Below are 22,880 nucleotides of genomic sequence, written 5' to 3'. Positions count from 1 at the left end.
TCTTGTACCAAGTTTATTCAATCAGTTTATTATTTTGGCGGGACATACTGTACATAGATAATTCATCTATCATGTAATATATAAACTTATGCAAAGAGATAACAATGACTGTGATGACACCTAGATGTTACTTACTAAAAACATACTTGGCTAACATAATAAAACATTGGACTATCATTTGTCATTATTTTCATTAAATATAAACATTAAGTACTTTTGTGACGTATATCATGGAAAATAAAAACAAAAACATTCACAATGGAAGAAGAAATTTGTTTGCATCAGCTAAAAGAATAAATCAAAACCAATTTCAATATTTGACTTGAACGAGAAAAACAACAACCATGTATTTCAAAACATCCAAATTCTGTTCTTTATTCAACAATTTATGAAAAATCTAAAGATTGACTCCTCATATACATGTATTTAACATGTTTCCAAAGCAAGTCAAATGTACAAAACAGACGAATGGCCGGCCACTCTAGGTTTTCAATTGAAAGTTTAATTTTTCAATCACCTGATATTAGCATCAAATAAATGAAAGGATCCAAAGTCATTAATAAATCCTGGCCAATATTGTATATGGAACTATTGACTTATTCCAGTCAGATTACAGACTTATCCAAGCAGTGAACAATGAAGCCATGTCATAGCTAGTTATAACATTCATGATCTGGTTCCCACCTGCAGTGTATGCAAAGCAATGCAACAGGCAGGGTTCGGAATGGGACTTGCATACTTGTAAAATATGTGTTTAGTACATTTGTGAGTGAGCACAAAATCCACTCGTAAAAATATTTGAGTGCATAATATAGCTAAATTCTAATCCTGCAACAAAGATACAAAACAAGACAGTTTCATAAAGTTAGCTGACATGACGGCTTCCATCCTAGAAGATGAAAAAAATCTAAATTAAAATCAAGAACATATTAAATTCAAGACCTAGATAATTAAGATAACAGCGATTTAAGGTCAGAACAATATAACATACAGGGTTTAGTTAATTGTCTAGATGTGTGCATATACAAGTAATATATATGATGATAAATTTCTTTATAGTTTTCATCGGTCATATTTGTTATCATGGAAATTTGTTGTGCGTAGAATATTTGTTTTTTTATGGCACTTTTGTCCCTTAATACAATTTCACTGTATCATAAAAAAGGTTACATCATTATATATGTCTTTTATACATAACTAGGGTGATAGCTTTTGATATGACTTTAAAAACAAATGGAATTATAAAAAATGTGCGCCAAGACTTGTTTAAAATCTTTACCCTTACCCTATCAAACAAATTTGTTTAAAAAATTCTGTATTCAACATATAATCACTTATGCAGTATTGATATTCTACACCTATATATATACAAAAAAAAACACAAATAATTCTTGGAATCAAGTAGTTGCAAATAGATACAGCAGTCCCTTAGCAAACTGTACAATCTCACTGCCGCCAAGTTTCGATTCCCCATACACTCGGTCCACAAACGAGATCGGAACTTCCCCTAGCGAGTAGCCAAACTGTCGAGCTCGAACAATCATTTCCATCTGGAACACGTAACCCTTAGAAACGCATGATTTTACGAGTTTTTCAAGCACTGGTTTCTTGTACAATCGGAAACTTCCGGTAAGGTCGGAACAGCCGGGTCGCAGAAGGATCTGTGTAAGAAAGTTTGCCCCGCGACTCACGAGTTTCCGTCGGAAGTCCCAGCCATATACACCACCCGTTCCTACATAGCGTGTACCTGTAATGAAAAGTATTGATACAAATAGGGTCACGGATTAATTCCATCTTTGATTAAAAATATGCTAACTGATAATAACCCTATAGATATGGTTGAATAATGGCCAACACTTAAATGCTACAGCTGACAATAACAACTCTTAAGTATGACAAAAAGACTGATTTATAAAAATAATGATCATTATCCGAAATTCATGACTTAAGATATAGAATACACATTTTATCAACTTCATTTTTGCAATTTCAATACAAGAATGATTGTAACCCTCACTAATTATTTATTTATAAGTTACTATTTGCTGTTACTATTTCTAACAAAGGTTGTTGTTGCAAATAATTATGATCATCATAACAGTCAGACCATTCACCTGTTACTATATCAAGATCTGATTCCTGCTGTTTTTTTATGAATTCTGGAATGAATTTTGGATGATGTGACAGGTCGGCGTCCATAATGATGACATGGTTCCCTGTGGCGTGTTTGATGCCATGGATGTAAGCCGTCCCGAGACCAAGTTTTTTCTCACGAGGCCGGAGAACGATCCTCTTCTCACCATAAATCTTCTGGAGCTGCTTGGCCACTTCTAGTGTACCTAAATACAAAAACTTAACTCAAGGTACTAAGGTTTACTATAGAAAGTGAGCCCGTTCAGGCAATCCCAGGTAAAATCCCCCCCCCCCCCCTGCAGGAACAAACTGCTGGTGGTGAAATTCCCTGCCAAATGCCCCCACACCCTGAGGACATCGGGTTTTTTTTCAAATTGGGAGAGAAGCAGGATGAGGCGCCATCTTTTTTAAATATCTTGTGAGATCTCGTTAAACTCCTGGAAAAAATTGGCTTAAACGCGGACAAATCCTGTTAAAAGAACGGATATTTCCTGGCACAAAGCCATGGCCCATTCCCTGCTATTTTATCATTAAATACAAAACAACTGTATTCACTCGGCGCTGAAAATGTGCCTGTTAATACGAAAGCAAATTCAGTTATCAAGGTTTACTATAGATGATTTTTTCTGTTTGAATTAAATAGCAACTCATATAAGATTCTATAATTATATACCATCTGGGCTTCCATCATCGATGACGATGATCTCGAAGTCAATGTCAGCAGCATCGAGATGTTTCACCAGAAGCCAGGTAATGATAGGCAGGTTCTCCCGCTCATTATAAGTCGGCAGCAAGATGGAGTACTTGTCCCCTGACATCACTGCTGTAATGCAAGTAGTGTGTGTTTATACGATCCGTCAACACACATTGGCTACATTATGATTATAGATGGACCACATCCTTTGCAGTGTTAAATGCGAAAATTTGAAGACTAAAGATGAAACTCATCATCATCATCAGTGAATGTGGTGTAAACTCAAAGTGAATGACTTAGACATAAATTGTAGGGAACCAATGTATTAACAATATCCTTAACGTCACAATACAGAAAGACTTCTTAAAGAGGTGTCAGACTTGTTTAAAGGGCGACTAGTCAGCCTCTTTGCATGGGTCCAAGAAGGTTCAGAGCCCTTGTTTGTTGTCATACAGGAAGATACTATATAGTCATAGATAAAAACAATATTGTATGAACCAACTAGGTACGAATAATTTGACTAGAAAGTTTAAATATAACATTAAACTCGTTAATATTTTAACCCCACGGCGAATATGATTAGTAATGAAAAAATTCTTTTCAAATATCTGGATTTATCACTTAACACTGTTTATGAATGTGTATTAAAATACCTGTCAATTGTGATGTGTCAATTAAGTAAGTACAATATTCTGGTTCCCAGCGAACTCTCTGGACCCAGCGCTGTGTTTTGATTGGCTGTCACAGCGCGGAAAATCAGGGGAAGTAATTCCCGGAATATTTTGAAAACGGGAACAAAGAAATGTGTATTGAAATGTAAACTTTCGAAAATATATACAATTAAAAAACTGAAAGAGACTGTTATGTGGTTGACAGAAGAAGATACGTTATGTATGTATGTATTGATATTATATCTGCATTCGCGTTAAAAGCATTTGTTACAAGTTTTCTATTTCATTTTCTTGAAATCTTTCGAGTTCGACATGATAAAATGATGATTCATCCTTTTGTGTTCATGCTGCAGATTTTAAAATTTCATGGTTATAAAAATGAAAATGTACTCATGCTCAGATCTTTTCACTATGTGGGATTCTGTTTTATTTTAACATGAATAGATATTGAAATGCAAGTGGGTCACTCAAGTCAGATTTCCAAAACCACATGACTTGTAGTCCATACAGTTTAATAAGGGATTCCGAATCAGGGGTAGTTCCGAATCAGTCGTTTAAATTCACCTGAAAATATCTGGGAATGACCTGCATATGAAGATTTTTTTACATATATATTGTGTTTGACGCTTTGTTAATGCTTACAACAATTTTAGAACTTGTACACATCAAAACTGCCTTTGTGTACATGTTTACAAATATCGCACATGGAACAACAAGATATATGGACTACAGAAGTCTCATCATAATTTGAAAGTAATAGAAATCTAGTCCACATATATGAGCTCCTGAACATGTATTGTTTCATTTAGCTGACTATCCTTATATTTATACAGCACTGAATTTGTCCTTACTGATTCGGAATCCCTTACTCAACTGTATAAATATTCAAAAATATTGTTATATTATATTAAAAAATAACAGACTTTGAAAATGGTCTATGTTGTAGGTATGGTTGGGTTAAATGAACCAAAAGTCATCTTTAGGCGTCAGAGAAAAAATGTTGAAGTGTTTGATCTCAATATATTTCAGTTCATGAACAACAAAAGTACATTTGTCATTTGGAGCTCGTTCATTGATATATATTGCGATCTCAACACAGAAACAAACAATTATTCTCTATATAAGAATACTGCACTGTCTTCTCTGCGACCAATCTATAAGCATTTTCTAAGTGATTTTGGACTATTTGTGTCAAGCTTATATTTACAAATCTGTAAATGCTGTAATTTAAGGGCAGACAATTTTTTATTGTTCATCTGTTACTTAATTGTCATGCGAAAAAAAGTAAGGTAATTCCCTTTGAGATACAATTAACAAACAGTTTTAAGTCGATAACGACAATGACATGTACTGATCAATGTGTGTATTTATTTTCACTTTGTACCAATATTTATGATGAAAGCTTTGTCAACTATCCTGTCACAGTTGCAATAGTAAGACTCTTGTGGCGGGTGTAACTTTAGATGACTAAATAGCTTCAACAACGGTTTTAACTATAAACTATCTTAATGTTCGTTTTGTTTAAGGCAACCTTAGTGTTTACTTTATAATATTTACTAGGCTATCACTAATCTGGACAAATGTGCTTCACTTGTATTTTACACAAAAAGCGCCATGTAGAAATTGTCTGTATCACATCTAGATAACTCTGATGATTATCAGTCATATATTTTGTCAAGAAAGACAACATCTGACTATCTATACATAATTATATGTGCATGGAAGATGTTGTTTTTGTTAATGATTACTGGAAATGTTTAATATTCGTAATATCCATCTATATAATATCATAATGTTCTTTTGATGTTCGTGTATATCATATCATCTATGTGTATATATATATTTTCTGTATTCATATGTATATACAGTAAAACTGCGGTCGTTTAACAGGCGGTCGTTTCAGAACCGGTGTTCCCTCGAAGTTGCAGCTTGGTCCAGAACATTTTTCCTTCTATTTTCATATATTATATATATATTGACGCTGCATCATGACCTTAATAAGTCAATGAGTCAAGCACAATAGCAGGTCCCAAAAACATAAATCATGCACAAAACCTTATGGCTCCCTCGAGGTCATAATTTAACACTTTTTCCCCCGGAACGCGTGTTCCATCATAAACAGACAATTGCTAGGTGTTAAAATATTCGCAAGTTGTAAAAATTGCAATGACAGTTGAAAGGAAATTTGATAAGGTGTGAAAAACTGTTTATCACTGTTTACACAGGACTGATGATAATTGATAGAGGGCATTTGAGAAGATAATTATGAGTTTTGAAATATTAAGCAGTTTCGCGAGACAGACAAGACAAGATGCACCAATCATCAGTCTTTCATTTTGCTAAAACTTGAATCTGACTAATGCCTTCGATCACATGAGTGATTTCCGCACAGAAACACATAATTTGTGTCGTAGTAAACAGTCAGTTTGACGACTTCAAACTTAAAATACACTGAAAGATATTTAATAACAGATTGGAAAATTGAAACTCGTGTTGTTTGAAACATTGGTCCTTTCGAGGTTTCAGCTCAGATCCTGGCATCCTCGAGCGATCGCAGTTTTACTGTTAAGTTTATCTCTTCAATGATGGAGGAATAAAAAGTATCTATCTATCTTAATAAAATAAATCATAATTTTATTTTTCTCAACAAACTATTCATTCTTATTATGAATCCTAATTAGGAAAAGAAACGGCGTTAAACACTGTAAACTTATCATAGATACAATTATTTTATGTTAGTCAATGGATGTAGACTTTCAATACATAATTGATGTATTGCCAAATAATGCCCCTGGGGTATTGATGATAAGGGTACTGGGATATGAGATAATGGCTTATAGTGTGATCATTAGTTGAATGTGGGAGACAAAGGGTCATAAAAGTGGCTGGAGGTGGCCCTTCATCATGGTCATTTACTGTGGATCTGGTTACTATGGTGACTGGATGCTTATTTGATAGGACAGACAGACATATAATAGATAGGATCAATAATGGTTAAAGATTTTTTGTAGGAAATTCAGCTTGAGATTTAAAGTGTTAATATTATCAAATTACAATACATGATGAATTTCATTTAATATATGTTTATATACCATGCAAATTTACCATTCAGTTTTGGGTGATTTAATCTACCCAATAATAGATGTAAGGCTGAGAGTAGGCCACATTCACTATTCATAAATGACTCCTGTTTTTGTGTAAGAGGTAGCAAAATTCTTCATTTTAACATCTATCATCTCATCATCTTGGCAATGGTGTGTTGCTGCATCCTTTGTATTCATGTGTACTACTGTATGGGTATTTTGATAAAGAAATTAAGTAATGTCTAAAAAAAGTCAATAATCAATGTTTTAGAAAGACCTAAAATCTGGAACATTTCTTCCTAAGTGTCACCATTCAAAAGAACTGCCCCTATTCACTGAAGGTAAATCAAAACACAGCTGTGTTGGCCTGGCTTGCTTGTTACAACACTGGAGCTTCTGGCATTCAAATTAGCATCTAGCGGGTTAGTGTAACAGCTTAAGAACTTCATAAGCTGTTTTGACGTAATTTAAAGTATAAAAGAAAACAGTAGGCACTTAATTTATGTAAATATTGACAGGATATAGCCCGGGTGGGGGTATAGCCCGGGTGGGGGTACCACTGCCGTTGTTATTTATGTAAATATTGACAGGATATAGCCCGGGTGGGGGTACCACTGCCGTTGTTATTTATGTAAATATTGACAGGATATAGCCCGGGTGGGGGTACCACTGCCGTTGTTATTTATGTAAATATTGACAGGATATAGCCCGGGTGGGGGAACCACTGCCGTTGTTATTTATGTAAATATTGACAGGATATAGCCCGGGTGGGGGAACCACTGCCGTTGTTATTTATGTAAATATTGACAGGATATAGCCCGGGTGGGGATATAGCCCGGGTGGGGGTATAGCCCGGGTGGGGGTATAGCCCGGGTGGGGGTATAGCCCGGGTGGGGGAACCACTGCCGTTGTTATTTATGTAAATATTGACAGGATATAGCCCTGGTGGGGGTACCACTGCCGTTGTTATTTATGTAAATATTGACAGGATATAGCCCTGGTGGGGGTGCCACTGCCGTTGTTATTTATGTAAATATTGACAGGATATAGCCCTGGTGGGGGTGCCACTGCCGTTGTTATTTATGTAAATATTGACAGGATATAGCCCTGGTGGGGGTACCACTGCCGTTGTTATTTATGTGAATATTGACAGGATATAGCCCTGGTGGGGGTACCACTGCCGTTGTTATTTATGTAAATATTGACAGGATATAGCCCTGGTGGGGGTACCACTGCCGTTGTTATTTATGTAAATATTGACAGGATATAGCCCTGGTGGGGGTGCCACTGCCGTTGTTATTTATGTGAATATTGACAGGATATAGCCCTGGTGGGGGTACCACTGCCGTTGTTATTTATGTAAATATTGACAGGATATAGCCCTGGTGGGGGTGCCACTGCCGTTGTTATTTATGTAAATATTGACAGGATATAGCCCTGGTGGGGGTGCCACTGCCGTTGTTATTTATGTAAATATTGACAGGATATAGCCCGGGTGGGGGTGCCACTGCCGTTGTTATTTATGTAAATATTGACAGGATATAGCCCTGGTGGGGGTGCCACTCCCGTTGTTATTTATGTAAATATTGACAGGATATAGCCCGGGTGGGGGTGCCACTCCCGTTGTTATTTATGTAAATATTGACAGGATATAGCCCTGGTGGGGGTGCCACTCCCGTTGTTATTTATGTAAATATTGACAGGATATAGCCCGGGTGGGGGTGCCACTCCCGTTGTTATTTATGTAAATATTGACAGGATATAGCCCGGGTGGGGGTGCCACTGCCGTTGTTATTTATGTAAATATTGACAGGATATAGCCCGGGTGGGGGTGCCACTGCCGTTGTTATTTATGTAAATATTGACAGGATATAGCCCGGGTGGGGGTGCCACTCCCGTTGTTACAAGTCAATGGTGATGTTTTCATAACAATATTTCAAGATGTAAGACTTTCATCACCTGTATTGTTGGAGTGATAGGTGCCTGAGTGGGCTGGTGGACCCCGGGTTACTTGACATTGAAAGAAGTCTCTGTTGTTTTCACACTTATTCAAAGTCTAGGTGTCCCGGGACATGGTGATAATTGAATCAACAAAAGGGTTAGTCTTGGATAGAAGAATATCAATCTTATCAGGATATACAAAGAGTCTGTGGACATTGATAAGTGATACAACACCAAAAACATAGTTTTTATTCAGGGCTGTTAAAGTTTTTATTCAGGGCTGTTAAAGCTATTTTCGGGTTTGTTTTATATGTGTCGTATAATCTTATCTCTGATTTCATTAAATGTTGTAATATGTTCCTGAGAATGTTTAGCTAATGTAGTTACCCTCTGCAGGGTTCTCAATAAGTTTTGGTTGAACCGTCTCAAATGGTAAAGTAAACGACCATCTTCTACTTATTCTACTGAAAATTCATTTAGTTTTCCAAATTTGAACCGGCCCTATTGCTATTTGAACCGTCCATTTTGGCCGGCAGCCGGTTCTTATTGAGAACACTGCCTCTGTGAGAAAGTTGCTGATCAGTTCTTCTCAAATCTGATTTTGGGGGATAATTGATTTCTTAAAACCATTTTTCTTTGCAGTCGCACTTTTGTGCTGGTATTGATAATTCAGTGTTTTATTTACACAAGTTCTTATAGCAGTTTTTAGGCCACTGGTCAGGATCAGCAGCTTTTTCCACAGTTTTAGATGTGCTTAATATGTGTGCTTTTAGATGATTTATAATATAGAAATATCTAATACTTTCTCCTTTTATAGCTATTTTTACTCTTGTTGATCTCATATACATTTGTTAACGGTCGGTTAAAAAGCTCATCAGAGCTTATGTTACATATGTTTGTGTCTTGCCGACTTGAAATAAAACTTATTGTATTGTATTGTATTGGGTAATGTCTAAACTGACTCATGGTCATATTAATGTTTTATGCATATTTGTATATATGTCAGAAACTAGGAATCAGAAAATAATTCAAATAATTATTTGATTGAATCACTATTTTATCAATATTCAATGATTATTATTTTTTCCTAATAAATATTTACTGTTAATTTCAAATTTCCTAAGACAAAACTAAAGTCTAAAATGTACTTTAATGCCCAGTAATAACCCTTTAATGGATATATTTATACATTTCACTGACATGAACATTGCCTGTCCTACTATTGTTTGCCAGTACCAGTTCCCCAAAAATACACACCTTGTCACTCAAATATTAATTACTGACATACCTACTCTCTTTGTTTTGGGACCAAATCTTACCCTTAGCAAACAATTATTTTCTTTGGCTTACTTACAACTTATATATGATATCAGTTGTTGAATATAAACTGAATATTATTAATTTCATGAATTTGTACAGATATATTTCCTGTGGAATAATATTTTTTGTGTTAATTATTTACAGTGGTATAACTATCATGAATTTCACTGCAGAAAGTGACAAAAACTTCCTTAAAATGAAAAATGATTATGCTTAAAGTCACATAAGAAGCTTCTAACTGCTTCATATTCAATATCACATAGCACCTTCTTGCTTGAACCCCTTGGAAAGTTTGTTTATCAGATTTTCGAATTGTCACAAGTAAATAGAGGGTCATTAATAGATAATGGAGTTTGTTGACAGCAGGCCTTATCTTCTCCAATCATTGCTCCTAAATGGGGCTTTAGGGGCTGGTTTATGTATCAGGCAATATACACACCACTGTCAAGATGGTGATAATGGCTTTATTGTTGTTGAATGTTGATATAGACAGGGAATTAAGAGTTGCTGGATTCTTTGTGGCAGTTTGATACTGATATTTGAAGTGATAGGGTGGAACTTTATATATACATTCATATTTGTCTGTGTGTATTAACTAACTCAACCAGGACAAGAAACATTGACTGTGTAAGAGGGATTTCTGGAGTGTTCTGTTGGAACTCTTATGACAGTGTGAGGAATACTATTAACTAATTGATAAAAAATAGTTTAAAGTCATATACTATTGACTGTTTCAAAAATGTCCAAATGTTTGATGTTCAATATTTTCTCCTGAGGAGTTATTTTTCAAAAAGGGATATTTGAGCAGTATGTATTAAAATGCTTTTGACTTTTCTATAATGAATTAATGTAAAAATAAATAAATAGCAATTACCGTAGATATTTGTTAACAATATTGTAAATTTAAATTAAATGTCTTGATTGGCAGTATGCTTATAAACTGTTGCACAATTAAAGTTTAACAAATTATACAGCTATTTAGGTTAAGCCAGGTTGTAAAAAGGACAGGGTGCTGCAACAGAGGGACAGGTTGCTTTGTGAGAAAATGGCACATTGTATAGCGCTGTGAAGAACTTGAACATTATGAATTTGACAGGAAATATTAGGAATTGTGCTTTATTGAAGTAATATTCGGTTTCAACTGCCAAATATGCAAAATTTGTTTACATGTATTTAATTAAATTATAATCAAATTATAAGTTTTAAGAAATCAAAATAAATATTTGACAGTGTGAGATGAGCATGAGGGTGTTAAGAACAGCTTGCAGCACACTTCTATAACTCTAGCTAAAACCCTTGTTATGAAATTAAATGTACTCAATTATGTTTAATGGTTAAAATTTAGCATTAACTGGACATGTAGATAAACAAGCGAAGCACTACATGCATATACATGCCATAGTTTGCTTGTAATGACTAATGGCTCAGATATTTGCACGTGTGAATGTTGTTTTTTGTAGGTTTTAATTGTCCTAAATTTCTATGTTTACAGTAACTGAGGCCTGTGTTGAGCGAAGATGAACCATTTGTCTTCAAGTGGACTCTGCCTTTGACATCCTAAATATTCCGAGGGGTTGGTTCTTCATAGATAAATAATAGAGCTTTCATGTCAATAATTGAATGTTCACATAAATGTATTCCAAATACAACTATGATTTCACTAGATATGCAGTTAAAATGGTGAAATTTGCTTACATTACAGATTAATAAATAATTGGCAAAGCGTTAAAACACTCACTGATATAATGCATGATTTGAATTTGACAGAGACTTATAGAAGTAAAGCCTTTAAAATGTTATTTTAATCATTCATTGTAGAAGAACTGGCTGCCAACCAAGCTACCTTCAAAATGGCTGCCAAGCGACCTCTGACCAATGACCCGATTTATCCTCCTAAAAAGAGAGCACTATATGAACATAAACTGCTGCATGGCATAGAAAACTTCGCACTTAACACCGTCACCAACAACACAGGCCTGGTGAAGACAGCTAGTAACCATGACAATCGGGAGACACGTTACCTTGGCAACAAAGACAATGTGGAGTGTCGCGGAGGGATGTGGGGCTTCAACTTTGTGGACGGTTTTCCCCGACCCCGCAGTGACTCCCTCCAGTCTGTACAGTCTCTAGGCAGTGAGCGTGGGGAGACTGTTTCCATGACCACCATCCCCAGGGACACTTCTCCCGTGGATACGCCCGGGCCCTTTGACCACCACACCCCAGAACGCCTCCCGATGTCATCATACAGCAGCTACAATCCTCTAATCTCCAAACCTCTGTTTCCCCAGTCTGACAGTGATCACTCTACGCCAGGAGAAAACAGTCCGGACAATAGTCCTATTATGATGGACAATACCCACAGACAGAAAACAGAGGGCAATCGTACTGAAAGTAATGAGAACCCTCTAAGTGATAGAATACCACATGAGATTACAGGCCCAGCTGCAGTTATAGGGTCTGGTGATATGGCAATGATGTCACAGGCTTACACAGGGCAGGGTCGTGCTGATACTACTGAACAACCAGAGCTCAACAAGATGGGGATAAACAGAAGGCAGGGGGATACAGTTGAACAGCCTGGGGAGACAAGCATGGGGCCCCTGGTGTCGCTGATTGACAGGTTTAACGCTGTGGCTCCGCCTAAAAGCAAAGTTAGGCAGGAGAGTGATAGTTTTGTTTCGGATGGGAAAAAAATTAGCAATACACTCAATAACATTCCTGGTCAGTCTGACATTAATGTGAACACAAGCCTTAAACTGCAGAATCATATTGCAGGTAAAGAAAACATTGAAAATCCGACAAATGTGATCAGCGCTTCCAGTAAAAACATTCCTACCAAACCTCTTAATGAGAATTTTTACAAGTGTTCGGAGTGCGTGAAGACATTTTCGTCCGTAAGTCAATTAAACAGACATCTGTTGATGCATGAGGATCGAGCTCTGTCCTGCTGGATCTGTGGTCAGGAGTTTACAGGTACATAATGGTTTTTAAGAAATCTATATGACAAAATGGAGGGATGTTTATTAAAATATATCCATTCATACTTTTTCTATGTATCCTAATGGGTCTGGTATTACAACTTGTTTAGTGTGAATTTTGCAGAAATTTAGATTCAGTTCTTAGGTATGCTGTTTTGGTTATTTTGGGATTCAGCTGAAATGATGATGCCCAGACATTTCCGCATAAAGCTGAACTTAATAAATCATAAACAAGTTGATTTAAGCAATATATATATATATATATATATGAAAAAAGAAAAATTGGAGAAATTTGGGGAAAAATCAATTTATTATTGGAGTTGTCTGTTAAATAATGGACCACTCATTACTTGAATATCTTGGTAAATTTTACCAAAAACTTGTGTATTTCTCTCCACCAGGTTCAGACAAGCTAGTCTGCCATATGCGGACCATCCACAAGGGAGCTAACCCCTACAAGTGTCCCCACTGCTCCCGGGAATTTGGCCAGTATAACAATCTGCGACGTCACCTCCGTGTGCATCGAGATAAACAATTTAAGGTACGAATGCTCCAAATATTGAGTCAAAAATAATTATTATTGTAATTGATCGCTTCATTGATCATATTGTTTCTTTTTAAATATTTTATGATTTTCAAATCCACTGTAGATTGAATGCTTAGATAGATGGTACCCTTTGAGGAAAATCTTAATGAAGCTGAAAGAAATCGGTATAATGTAGCCTCTGTCCCACTTCCAGTGTCAGCTGTGTGAGCGCGAGTTCAATGAAGAGTTTTACCTGAAGATGCACATGGCCACACACACAGGGCAGCGCGTGTACAGCTGCGGGGTGTGTGGGACGGGCTTCCCTTCCAGGTAACAGGCTGTTGTCTATAATACACTTCAAGTTTTGTCTGAAGGGTAAAACTGTGGGGTCTGTGGTGGGGTATTTCCTTATCTGTAATATTTCAGATATTGTCAAAATCATGAGGTCATCAGTTTTGCAGTTGTTGCTGCTGCATTGGCTGTTGTTGTTGTTTGCGGTAACCACAACCAATGACCATATAAGTGCAGCACTTCTGAACTTGGAAGTATTTACTTCCTTGCCATCAACTTAAGAGTTTTTATCCCAAACAGGGAAGTTTAAGTTTTCTATTAAAATTCTGAAGTACTGAATAATCAGCTGTTTTCCACAGATATGTTTTTAAACCAACAATTTCTGAGAGCATGGCCCTGAATGTTACATTAACACCCTATTAGTGAATGTTTGGAATTTTGAAATATCAAAATCCGGTGTTAATGTTCCACTTATGGAAGTTTTATGAAAATGAAAGTTCTGAACTGCCAACATCTACTTCCTAATTTGGGAAGATTTAGCATCTTTAAGGAGAAATATATTTCCAAACGTCCTTCTGCAAAATCCCTTAAACTGTGATAACATTTGTAATCTTGTTAATATGAAAATTGATGCACTTTCATAATGATAGAAGGCATGTGATGAACAAGTCCCATAATTCTGGATTTATTACATGAGTTATGACCCTTGATTGTAGTGTGTTTGTGTACATATGTCTTATGAGACAAACCTTGTAATGCTGGTTAGGGTTAGGGTAATGTAAACCTTGTAATGCTGGGCTTGCACTACACTTAACATGGCCCTCGATAAACAATTACCAGTATAATGTGCATTTTAGAATTGTATTGTATCATCACCAAAATGAAAAGCCTTGAGTACAGCACATATCTTCATTCATTGTTTTACCTGTTGTAGCCACGAGTTGAAGATCCATGTGAAGACCCACTCCCCATCCCAGCTCCACACATGTGACGTGTGCGGGAAGTCATTCAGCAAGGCGTGTGTCCTACGCCAACACAAGAAGGGGCACAGCGGAGACAGGCCTCACAAATGTGATAGGTGGGTGTAGTAGTTGTTGTAGTTGTTTTTGTAATTGTTACATATTGTCAGCAAAGGATGCCTCCATCAGCAACATAAGGCCACAGTGATGACCGACCTTTCAGGTTTAATTTATTCATGAACTGGTGTTGTTATTGTTGTTGTTTTCAGTAATGGGTGCCTACTGCAGCAACACAAGAAAGGGTTAAGTGATGACCGACCCCACAAGTGTGATTTGTTCATGTTGAAGGGTTGATGTTGTTGTTGTTATCAGTAAGGTTGTTATCCTTCAGCAGATATTGTTGTTTCTGTTTTTAGTATGGCCTACACATATATTTAGAAAGGGGCTTACATATGCAAGTGTTTCAGTTATATTTTAGTAGCAAAATTGTTGTTGTTGTTGTAAAGAATCACTGACTTGCCTTAATTCATTGTTTTCTTGTTAACTTTCCAGCTGCCCCAAGACGTTTATCCACCGTCACCATCTGACGATGCACCAGCGTTCACATACGGTGTGTAAACAGTATGCATGCACGGTGTGTGGCCGGGAGTTTGCCCAGAGCAGCCACCTCTACAAACACCTCAGGTGAGAGCAGAATAGTGAAATACTTCCATACGCTCTTGTTAGGATTGTTTCCATTTTCCTGTGCATTCTAGAAATATTAAACTTTGGACACAATTTAACCACTACATAAAGTTTCTTTTTGATATTTAGTCTCATTGATAAGAAAAACTGAAACTTATTTTCTACAATTCTTGAAAATATTTAAAAACAGTACAATATTTTACATATTTCTTGGCTATTTTCCGAAAGCAATTATTTTATATTTCTTAAAGCAGAAAAGCTACCTTCAGCTTAAAATGTGTATCCATCTTAATTATATCTTCATTTAACTGCAGATGTCATGAACAGGAGAAGGAGAATGTGGCACCCGCAGTGAACAGTCAAGTCCAGTCCCAAGGTCGAAGGTCATACAGCGGGCAGGTGACAGGGCCAAGAGACAGGGAGACAGACAATGGGAGGGTCCGTGGGGCTGAAAGAGGGGCCACAAGAAGTGACACCGGCGAGGGACATGTTGGGGCATTCCGGGCAAACTTGATGGGCGATCAACTTGGTCAGCTTGGTGGTGAAAGTGCTAGTAAAACAGAGACAGACAATACAAACAGCCTGCAGTCGAGGCAGATGGAGTTTCTAAAGCACACTGGTGGCTGGATCGTCAGGCAGCCAAAGGAAAGGGAGACAACAAGAGGAAACTTGGACATAGTGAGAAACACGTCAAAAGCCTCTGTTGAGAAAGATGATTGTTCCAAAGTGACTGAAGTTAGCAATGTGCCATTCACTCCACAGAACCTGAATTCAAGAGCAAATGACTCTAGAAGTTCTGATCTGCGACCCTTGCCCTCCATCAACCAGACTTTTGGGTTACCTCCCCTGAAGAAATGTTTCCCAGCAGCCTTTCCTGAAAATCCTGCGCCATACAGCCTCACTTCAAAACCAGCCCCATATAGTGCACCTTCCAGTGAACAGAGTGGCTTCATGTACACATCTGCATACGCCACTAAACCAGTGTTGCATGGAGGTCTAGGATCAAACCCAGCCATGTTGAACTTTGAGAACATGTATCAGGCATACTCCTCACAAGTGCAGGCGTACTACAGCCAGCTGTTTATGATGAACTACATGTCCCAGGGAGGCCAGTCTGCAGGGTACACTTACTCCACCCACCTGGGCCAACCTGGATATGAAAAACCATTGCCCTCCTCCCAGTGTAGAGCTGAAAAACCATTGAGTGCCCCTCTGGAGGGAGAACCAGTCAAAAGAAGCCGAGTTAGAAATGTAAGCCAGTCTATCCACAGTACGGCTGTTGCTGTAAATGATGTTGTTGAAAGAAACGAAAAAACGGGAAATGTTCAAAAAACATGGTCATGTGGTACGAATAACAGTCAAAGTGCAGATAAGCCTGTGGCTGTTGTTGGAGAGCCTAAGAAGGTGTTGTCTGAGTCAGAAGTGAAACTGATCAGAAACAGTTCATCAAGGTCAAACAGCAGTAAATTGAGTCCAACATATCCCTGGTCAAACAGCAGTAAATGTGTGAGTCCTAAATCCCCTTGGTCACATAGCAAGAACTTGTCATCAAGTGTTCCGCCAAGGACTGAAGAAAACACGAGAAATGAAATTGCCCATGAGCTGTTGAAAATGTCCACTGGCATGAGTCATGTTTCGAGTGAACAGTCTGCAGTATCCACATGTATATCAAACCAAAGCAAAAAGAATGCCAAAAATGATGAAAACCAAAGACTTACTGACATTTTCAATTCTAAAAGTAAGGACATGGTGTCTGGAAGATTCACTGCAAGCAAACATTTGTTGAAGTTATACAAGTCCCTACCAGAGCCGGGTAAAGGATTAGAGAGACTGCAGGAGAATATAAAAGTGGAATCTGATGACAAAGCTGCTCTGGAGCTGAACAATATGATAGTTAATGACATGGAGAGTGAAGGGGATGATGAGGTGAATAACAAGAGTGGGAACACAAGTAATGGGACTGGTAACTGTGTTGACAAAGATGTTCCTGAATATGTTGGAAGTGATGGTCGAGTTGCATGTGGTCAAGAAAGAGGTGAAACTGAGAATGTTGTCAACATGGAAGACAATGAAAAAGTGAAAAGAGTTGGTATAGACCTAGGAATGCCTGCAAATGACTCTGATATTGACACAAATGGTGAAATTAATGAAACTGGCAACTATTTTGTTGAAAAAATGGGTGATTTGGAAAAATTATCTGAACAAGAAGATTGGAAAGAAGTTTCAGACAGTAGGGTGTATTACTATGATGAAAGTTTGGAGGATAAAGTGCTGGAAATTGATGTGGAACTGAACTCTAGTGACAACAGCGGTGATGCTAGTTACACCAATGATTGTTCAAGTTATGACACTGGTAGAGGTGAGCAGAATGAGATTAAGAAAGAAGAGTGCAATTCAAAATCTCATGAATCTTACTTGGAAACTGAAGCTCAAACCAGTGAGATGGTCAGAAGTCAGAAACAGAAACATGAGGATAAGTGCCAGTCTGGAGGCATTGAAAGTCGCTCTAGTGGAAAGAACCATGGAGAAATGAGAGATGAAGAGAAAACACAAAAAATGAATGTAAGTAAAGCTGTTGGTGAGGTGTTAAATGAAAACTGTGTAAATGTTGCTAAAAGTGTACATTCTAAACATGTCTGGTCAAATATGGCAAAAAATGAATATGGCTTGTCCAATGAGAATATGGATAATGTGGTTCTAGATCTGTCTTTTAGTGGAATGGCCCGCGAGATGTCGGGTATAAACTGTGACCGTGAGATGGGCAAAAACCAAAGTAATTTAAATGTAGCTAATGTAAGTAACAGAATTGTGAAAAGTTTGGTTAGAAGGAACTCTGAACCTACGGAAAACAAAGAAAATGTGCTTAATGACTGTACCATTAAGTTAGATAAGAGACAAAGTCCGCGGAAATCTGTGTTAGGGAAAAACAATAGTCTCTATCTGAGTGGAAATATCCAGGGAAATATGACTGTTGGCAAATCTCCGAGAGCAGTGTTAGCTTCTAGAACTGTTGGCAGTAAAGAAAATAGCCCGAAAGAAAATAGTCGCCAAAATCCTTACACCTGTGATGTTTGTGATCGTTCGTTTGCACAGCGGCATCATCTTAAGCGCCACAAAATGTCTCACAACGAGAAAACTTACTCATGTTCCATTTGTAACAGGACGTTTAAGGAGGAGTTCTATCTTCAAATGCACGCACGTGTCCACACAAGGCAGGTCGGGGGCGTGTGCGACATCTGTGAGGAGACAGTTGCAGAGGATGACGCCTGGGACCACCTGCAAAGACACTATGGTAACATGGCTGACAACCCAACATTTGTCGAGATAGGGGCACGCGTGCAGCAGATACGCACCGCGCGGGAAAACTGCTGAATGCTGGGGTCAGAAGGAGCTTGTTTCCACATGTGAATTATTTTTGTCATTATGATAATATACACACATATACATTTCATTTTAGATTTTTTTTTTGTTACTTTGTTACTCTTTTGATGGACCAGATGATGTAGTTTTTTGTATATTTTGTCATAATGTTAAGCTTTTGAATGATTTGTAACATTAAATAGTCTTACAGTCAGGAAAGATAACTCTTACAGTCAGGAAAGATAACTCTTACAGTCAGGAAAGATAACTTTTACAGTCAGGAAAGATAACTCTTACAGTCAGGAAAGATAACTCTTACAGTCAGGAAAGATAACTTTTACAGTCAGGAAAGATAACTCTTACAGTCAGGAAAGATAACTTTGAACAGTTTTGAAGAAATTTGTCGATTTAAAATTAACATGTATTCAATTTTATACTTAAGAATCTCAAATTGTAGGAGAGAGGTAATAATATGAAATCAATCCTTACATGTAATATTATGTATGGTAATTAAAGTATGTTATGTTCAATGTATTTTCATGAAATAAATAATGCTTTAACTATATTTAAAGCATTACATATGTTTACGATATTTTAAATGCGTTAATTGAAGTTACTCCTGCAAGGTAAACTTACTAAACGAAATTTATCATTCAATCTGTTTGATGTAAGGGTCGGTGGCTGTTACCGATGCTGACAGCTCTTGTTTGATGTAAGGGTCGGTGGCTGTTACCGATGCTGACAGCTCTTGTTTGATGCTTTTATTATGGCAGCTATTCGAGGGGTTAACGCAAGAATGTTATATCTGAATTTTATTTAATGTCACTCAGCATGTTTTTGCTCTTCCCCCTCCCAGAATTCTCGGTTATTGTCAGTTTTGTCTCTTAATTTATTTTTTATGTATAAGTCATACAGTTTATATTTTCATATTTCTTGTGTCATCATCATTTTATGAAAAGGGAACCTCTAATCAATGATTATATCATAAGATCACTTTTTTGAAAAGATGTATAATCTAATTTATTAAATAAAAGAATTTCAAGACTGTTTTAAGGTAGTTTGAATAATTTGAAAGTAAACTTGCAGATTAATAAGTGGTTTTAACAACATTTTAAATTAAAATTCACAATCAATTTTTTTGAGGTACACTGGTTGATAAAGAGTTTCCTTAAGCTGAATCACATCACACCCAAAACACAACCCAACCAAACCCCACCAAGCTGAATCACATCACACCCAAAACACAACCCAACCAAACCCCACCAAGCTGAATCACATCACACCCAAAACACAACCCAACCAAACCCCACCAAAGCAAACACATCCAATCACTACCTCACCAAACACATCCAAACAAATAAAAACCAAACGCATCAAAACACAACTCAACCAAACACATCCAAACACCACCCATCCAAACACATCCAAACACCACCCATCCAAACACATCCAAACACCACCCATCCAAACACATCCAAACACCACCCATCCAAACACATCCAAACACCACCCATCCAAACACATCCAAACACCACCCATCCAAACACATCCAAACTTAATACATCCCAACCAAACACATCCAAACCAAACACATCCAAACACCACCCAACCAAACACATCCAAACCAAACACATCCAAACACCACCCATCCAAACACATCCAAACTTAATACATCCCAACCAAACACATCCAAACCAAACAAAAACAAACACATCCAAACTCCAGCCAACCAAACACCACCAACCCATAAGGCATCCAAACCCAAAACCACCTTACAAACTAATCCCAACCAAAAATATCCAAACCAAACACATCCACACCAAACACACATCCACACCAAACACATCCACACCAAACACACATCCCAACCAAACACATCCACACCAAACACACATCCAAACACATATCCCAACCAAACACATATCCCAACCAAACACATATCCCAACCAAACACATCCACACCAAACACACATCCAACTTCATCTTAACAAAACACACTTCCCAACAAAAAACACATCCAAATACATCCCAGCCCCCCCCCCCCCCCCCAACAACAACCTTACACAACCCATACAGTAATTGCTAGTCAGGTGTTTATATGATCATCATTTTAAGGTAGGGCTTTATTATACAAGGCTAGTCAATGTTTTCATGTCCTATATATCACTAACGAATCATTCCTTTATTGATCTCTTATGTTTGAAGTGCTTTATTTTATTATTGAATTGTCTGTGTCTTAATCTTGAAGCACAGGTCATTTTGGGTAGAAATGTATGGAGGTCCATTCAGTTTTGCCAGGACCTTTTGCCATATTTATTTAGTATTGACAATCATAAAAAAAGTGATTGAAGCTTAAAATTTTGTTAAATTACAGTTCAAAATCATGACAAAATTAAAACCTGTCTTTAATGAGATATAAAGTCCTTTGATTTTGTTGTTGTCGTTTTTTAAAGAATGAAAGAAGAGGGGATTGTCCATACCATTGAGCAATTGGCAGTGGTAGTGGCAGTGGCATTGTGCTTAATCTTAAATATTGGCAAAAGCATTGGTGGCACAGTACGTATTGCCATAGAAAATAAGCAGATTTAAAGCTAGGCCAATAACCCTGACTTTCTTTAAATGTTGAGTTATGACACTTGTTTGACTAAAAATGAACAGATGAGCGTTGCTGCTGTTGATTTAACTTATAATTACTTTCTACTTGTGCATGTGTGAGTGTGGGCAAGTTTGCATGAAGATCTCTTGCCTCACTGAAATGTAATTGTTAGTGTTGTTAAATATATATTCAACTCAACATGTTGTTGACTGTAAATATTGCTGTTCATCCATTTACTCTAGCCAGCATGCGTTTTATGGTGGCTCACCTTTTTGTAAATATGTACATTTATTTTTCACACTCATAAAAGTTTTTTCAAGATTCATGGCACATTTTATTGACAGGCGAGAAAGTTCTGCATTGTTTTCTTGTTGTATGTATGGCTTGTTTACGACCAGGGCTGGCATTCATAAAACATCTTAAGATATTTCCTTACTTAAAGCTGCACTCACACAGATTGGCAATTTTTTATGTGATTGTCTTTGAATGAGCCAATTTTTGCGTAAATGTCTGGAAACCAGATATATAATACTGCTGACACATGTGTGAGATTGCAGCATTAAATCACTTTCTTACGTTAAGTATTTCAGGAGTCATATGCGTTAAAATGTTTTTCTGAAATACTTGATGTTCTTTATTGAATATACATACTTTTATGTCTAAAACACTTACACTTCTGTTTTCATTCGACTATGAACATTTTAGGAAATTGTCTTAAGTCAGGACATGACTTCAGATGTTTTATGGGTACCGGCCTGTGTCTTACTCTATTTATGGGTACCGGCCTGTGTCTTACTCTATTTGTTTTATGGGTACCGGCCGGTGTCTTACTTTTTTTGTTTTATGGGTACCGGCCGGTGTCTTACTCTATTTGTCTTATGCCAGTTTTTTTTTACTTTGTGTTTGCTAATGTTTCCACCTCATCAATAATGTGTAATAAGCAGTTATGCAGGTACATAAATATACATTGTGTAAATAAATATAAGCCAATGGTTTAGCTATTGTGCCAGACGTTAACATTGGTTTCTTGTTAATGCTTCGTTTAGGTTCATGTTCATGTTATATGTAAAACAACATTATAGATACACTCTATTACTATATCAATTGTGAAATCACTTACCATTGACAAATGTATCTTTAATACTCATTGTTGATCATAATAATAAACTAATAATAAAAAAGACATGACAAAATTTGTGACCGAATCTCTTAAAAGTAATTGTCATATGGATTATCTTCTCATTTGTTGCCAAGTATAAATAAATTTCTCAATACCCAGCAGTTGCAATTATCGGCTTGTGAGGTATTTTCTCAGCTTGATTGACATCGGCAGCGTTGTTGATGTATAATCATAGCTGTGGTAGCATAAGCAGTGGAAATGTTATTCAAGATGAAAACTGGTACACCTGTCGCCAGAGATTATTCAGACACTGGGCTTGAGTTATTATTTTGCTCCCTATGCCATGTAAGTAGACGGGTGTTGGCCTCGCTTCTCAGTACACTTGTTTCCATGTGTCCTCTTAAAATCACTCCATACACTACAACCAGCTACAACTATCATTTGGTATATGAAATGTTTAGTTGTTTCTACTTGTCATTTTTCAGTCTTTTTTTACCAGTTTTTACATATTGTTGTTTATAAAA

General features: G+C 37.0%; 2 protein-coding genes across 5 annotated transcripts; one reads left to right on the top strand and one right to left on the bottom strand.

Moving 5' to 3' along the window:
* On the bottom strand, nt 1-3,560 carry LOC128221928 (dolichol-phosphate mannosyltransferase subunit 1-like). The gene is made up of 4 exons (XM_052930618.1): nt 3,481-3,560; nt 2,807-2,956; nt 2,115-2,339; nt 1-1,747 (listed from the first exon to the last, which is right to left on the bottom strand). The coding sequence occupies exons 2-4, from the start codon at nt 2,949-2,951 to the stop codon at nt 1,398-1,400; spliced, it is 720 nt and encodes a 239-aa protein (XP_052786578.1). The 5' UTR covers nt 2,952-2,956; nt 3,481-3,560; the 3' UTR covers nt 1-1,397.
* Nucleotides 3,561-3,585: 25 nt separating this feature from the next.
* LOC128221927 (uncharacterized) lies at nt 3,586-22,880 on the top strand. 4 transcript variants are annotated; one of them, XM_052930617.1, is made up of 9 exons: nt 3,586-3,718; nt 11,335-11,415; nt 11,661-12,815; nt 13,222-13,361; nt 13,561-13,676; nt 14,572-14,715; nt 15,149-15,280; nt 15,595-17,842; nt 18,442-18,533. In XM_052930617.1, the coding sequence occupies exons 3-9, from the start codon at nt 11,693-11,695 to the stop codon at nt 18,448-18,450; spliced, it is 3,912 nt and encodes a 1,303-aa protein (XP_052786577.1). In that variant the 5' UTR covers nt 3,586-3,718; nt 11,335-11,415; nt 11,661-11,692; the 3' UTR covers nt 18,451-18,533. The 4 variants fall into 4 exon arrangements, with proteins under 4 accessions (XP_052786577.1, XP_052786574.1, XP_052786575.1 ...); XM_052930614.1 differs by having other exon boundaries at nt 15,595-22,880; XM_052930615.1 differs by having other exon boundaries at nt 3,617-3,722; nt 15,595-22,880.

Source organism: Mya arenaria, chromosome 16, assembly GCF_026914265.1.
Source record: "Mya arenaria isolate MELC-2E11 chromosome 16, ASM2691426v1".
Taxonomy (NCBI): Eukaryota; Metazoa; Mollusca; class Bivalvia; order Myida; family Myidae; genus Mya; species Mya arenaria.
This window is presented reverse-complemented; position numbering and strand designations above follow the sequence as displayed.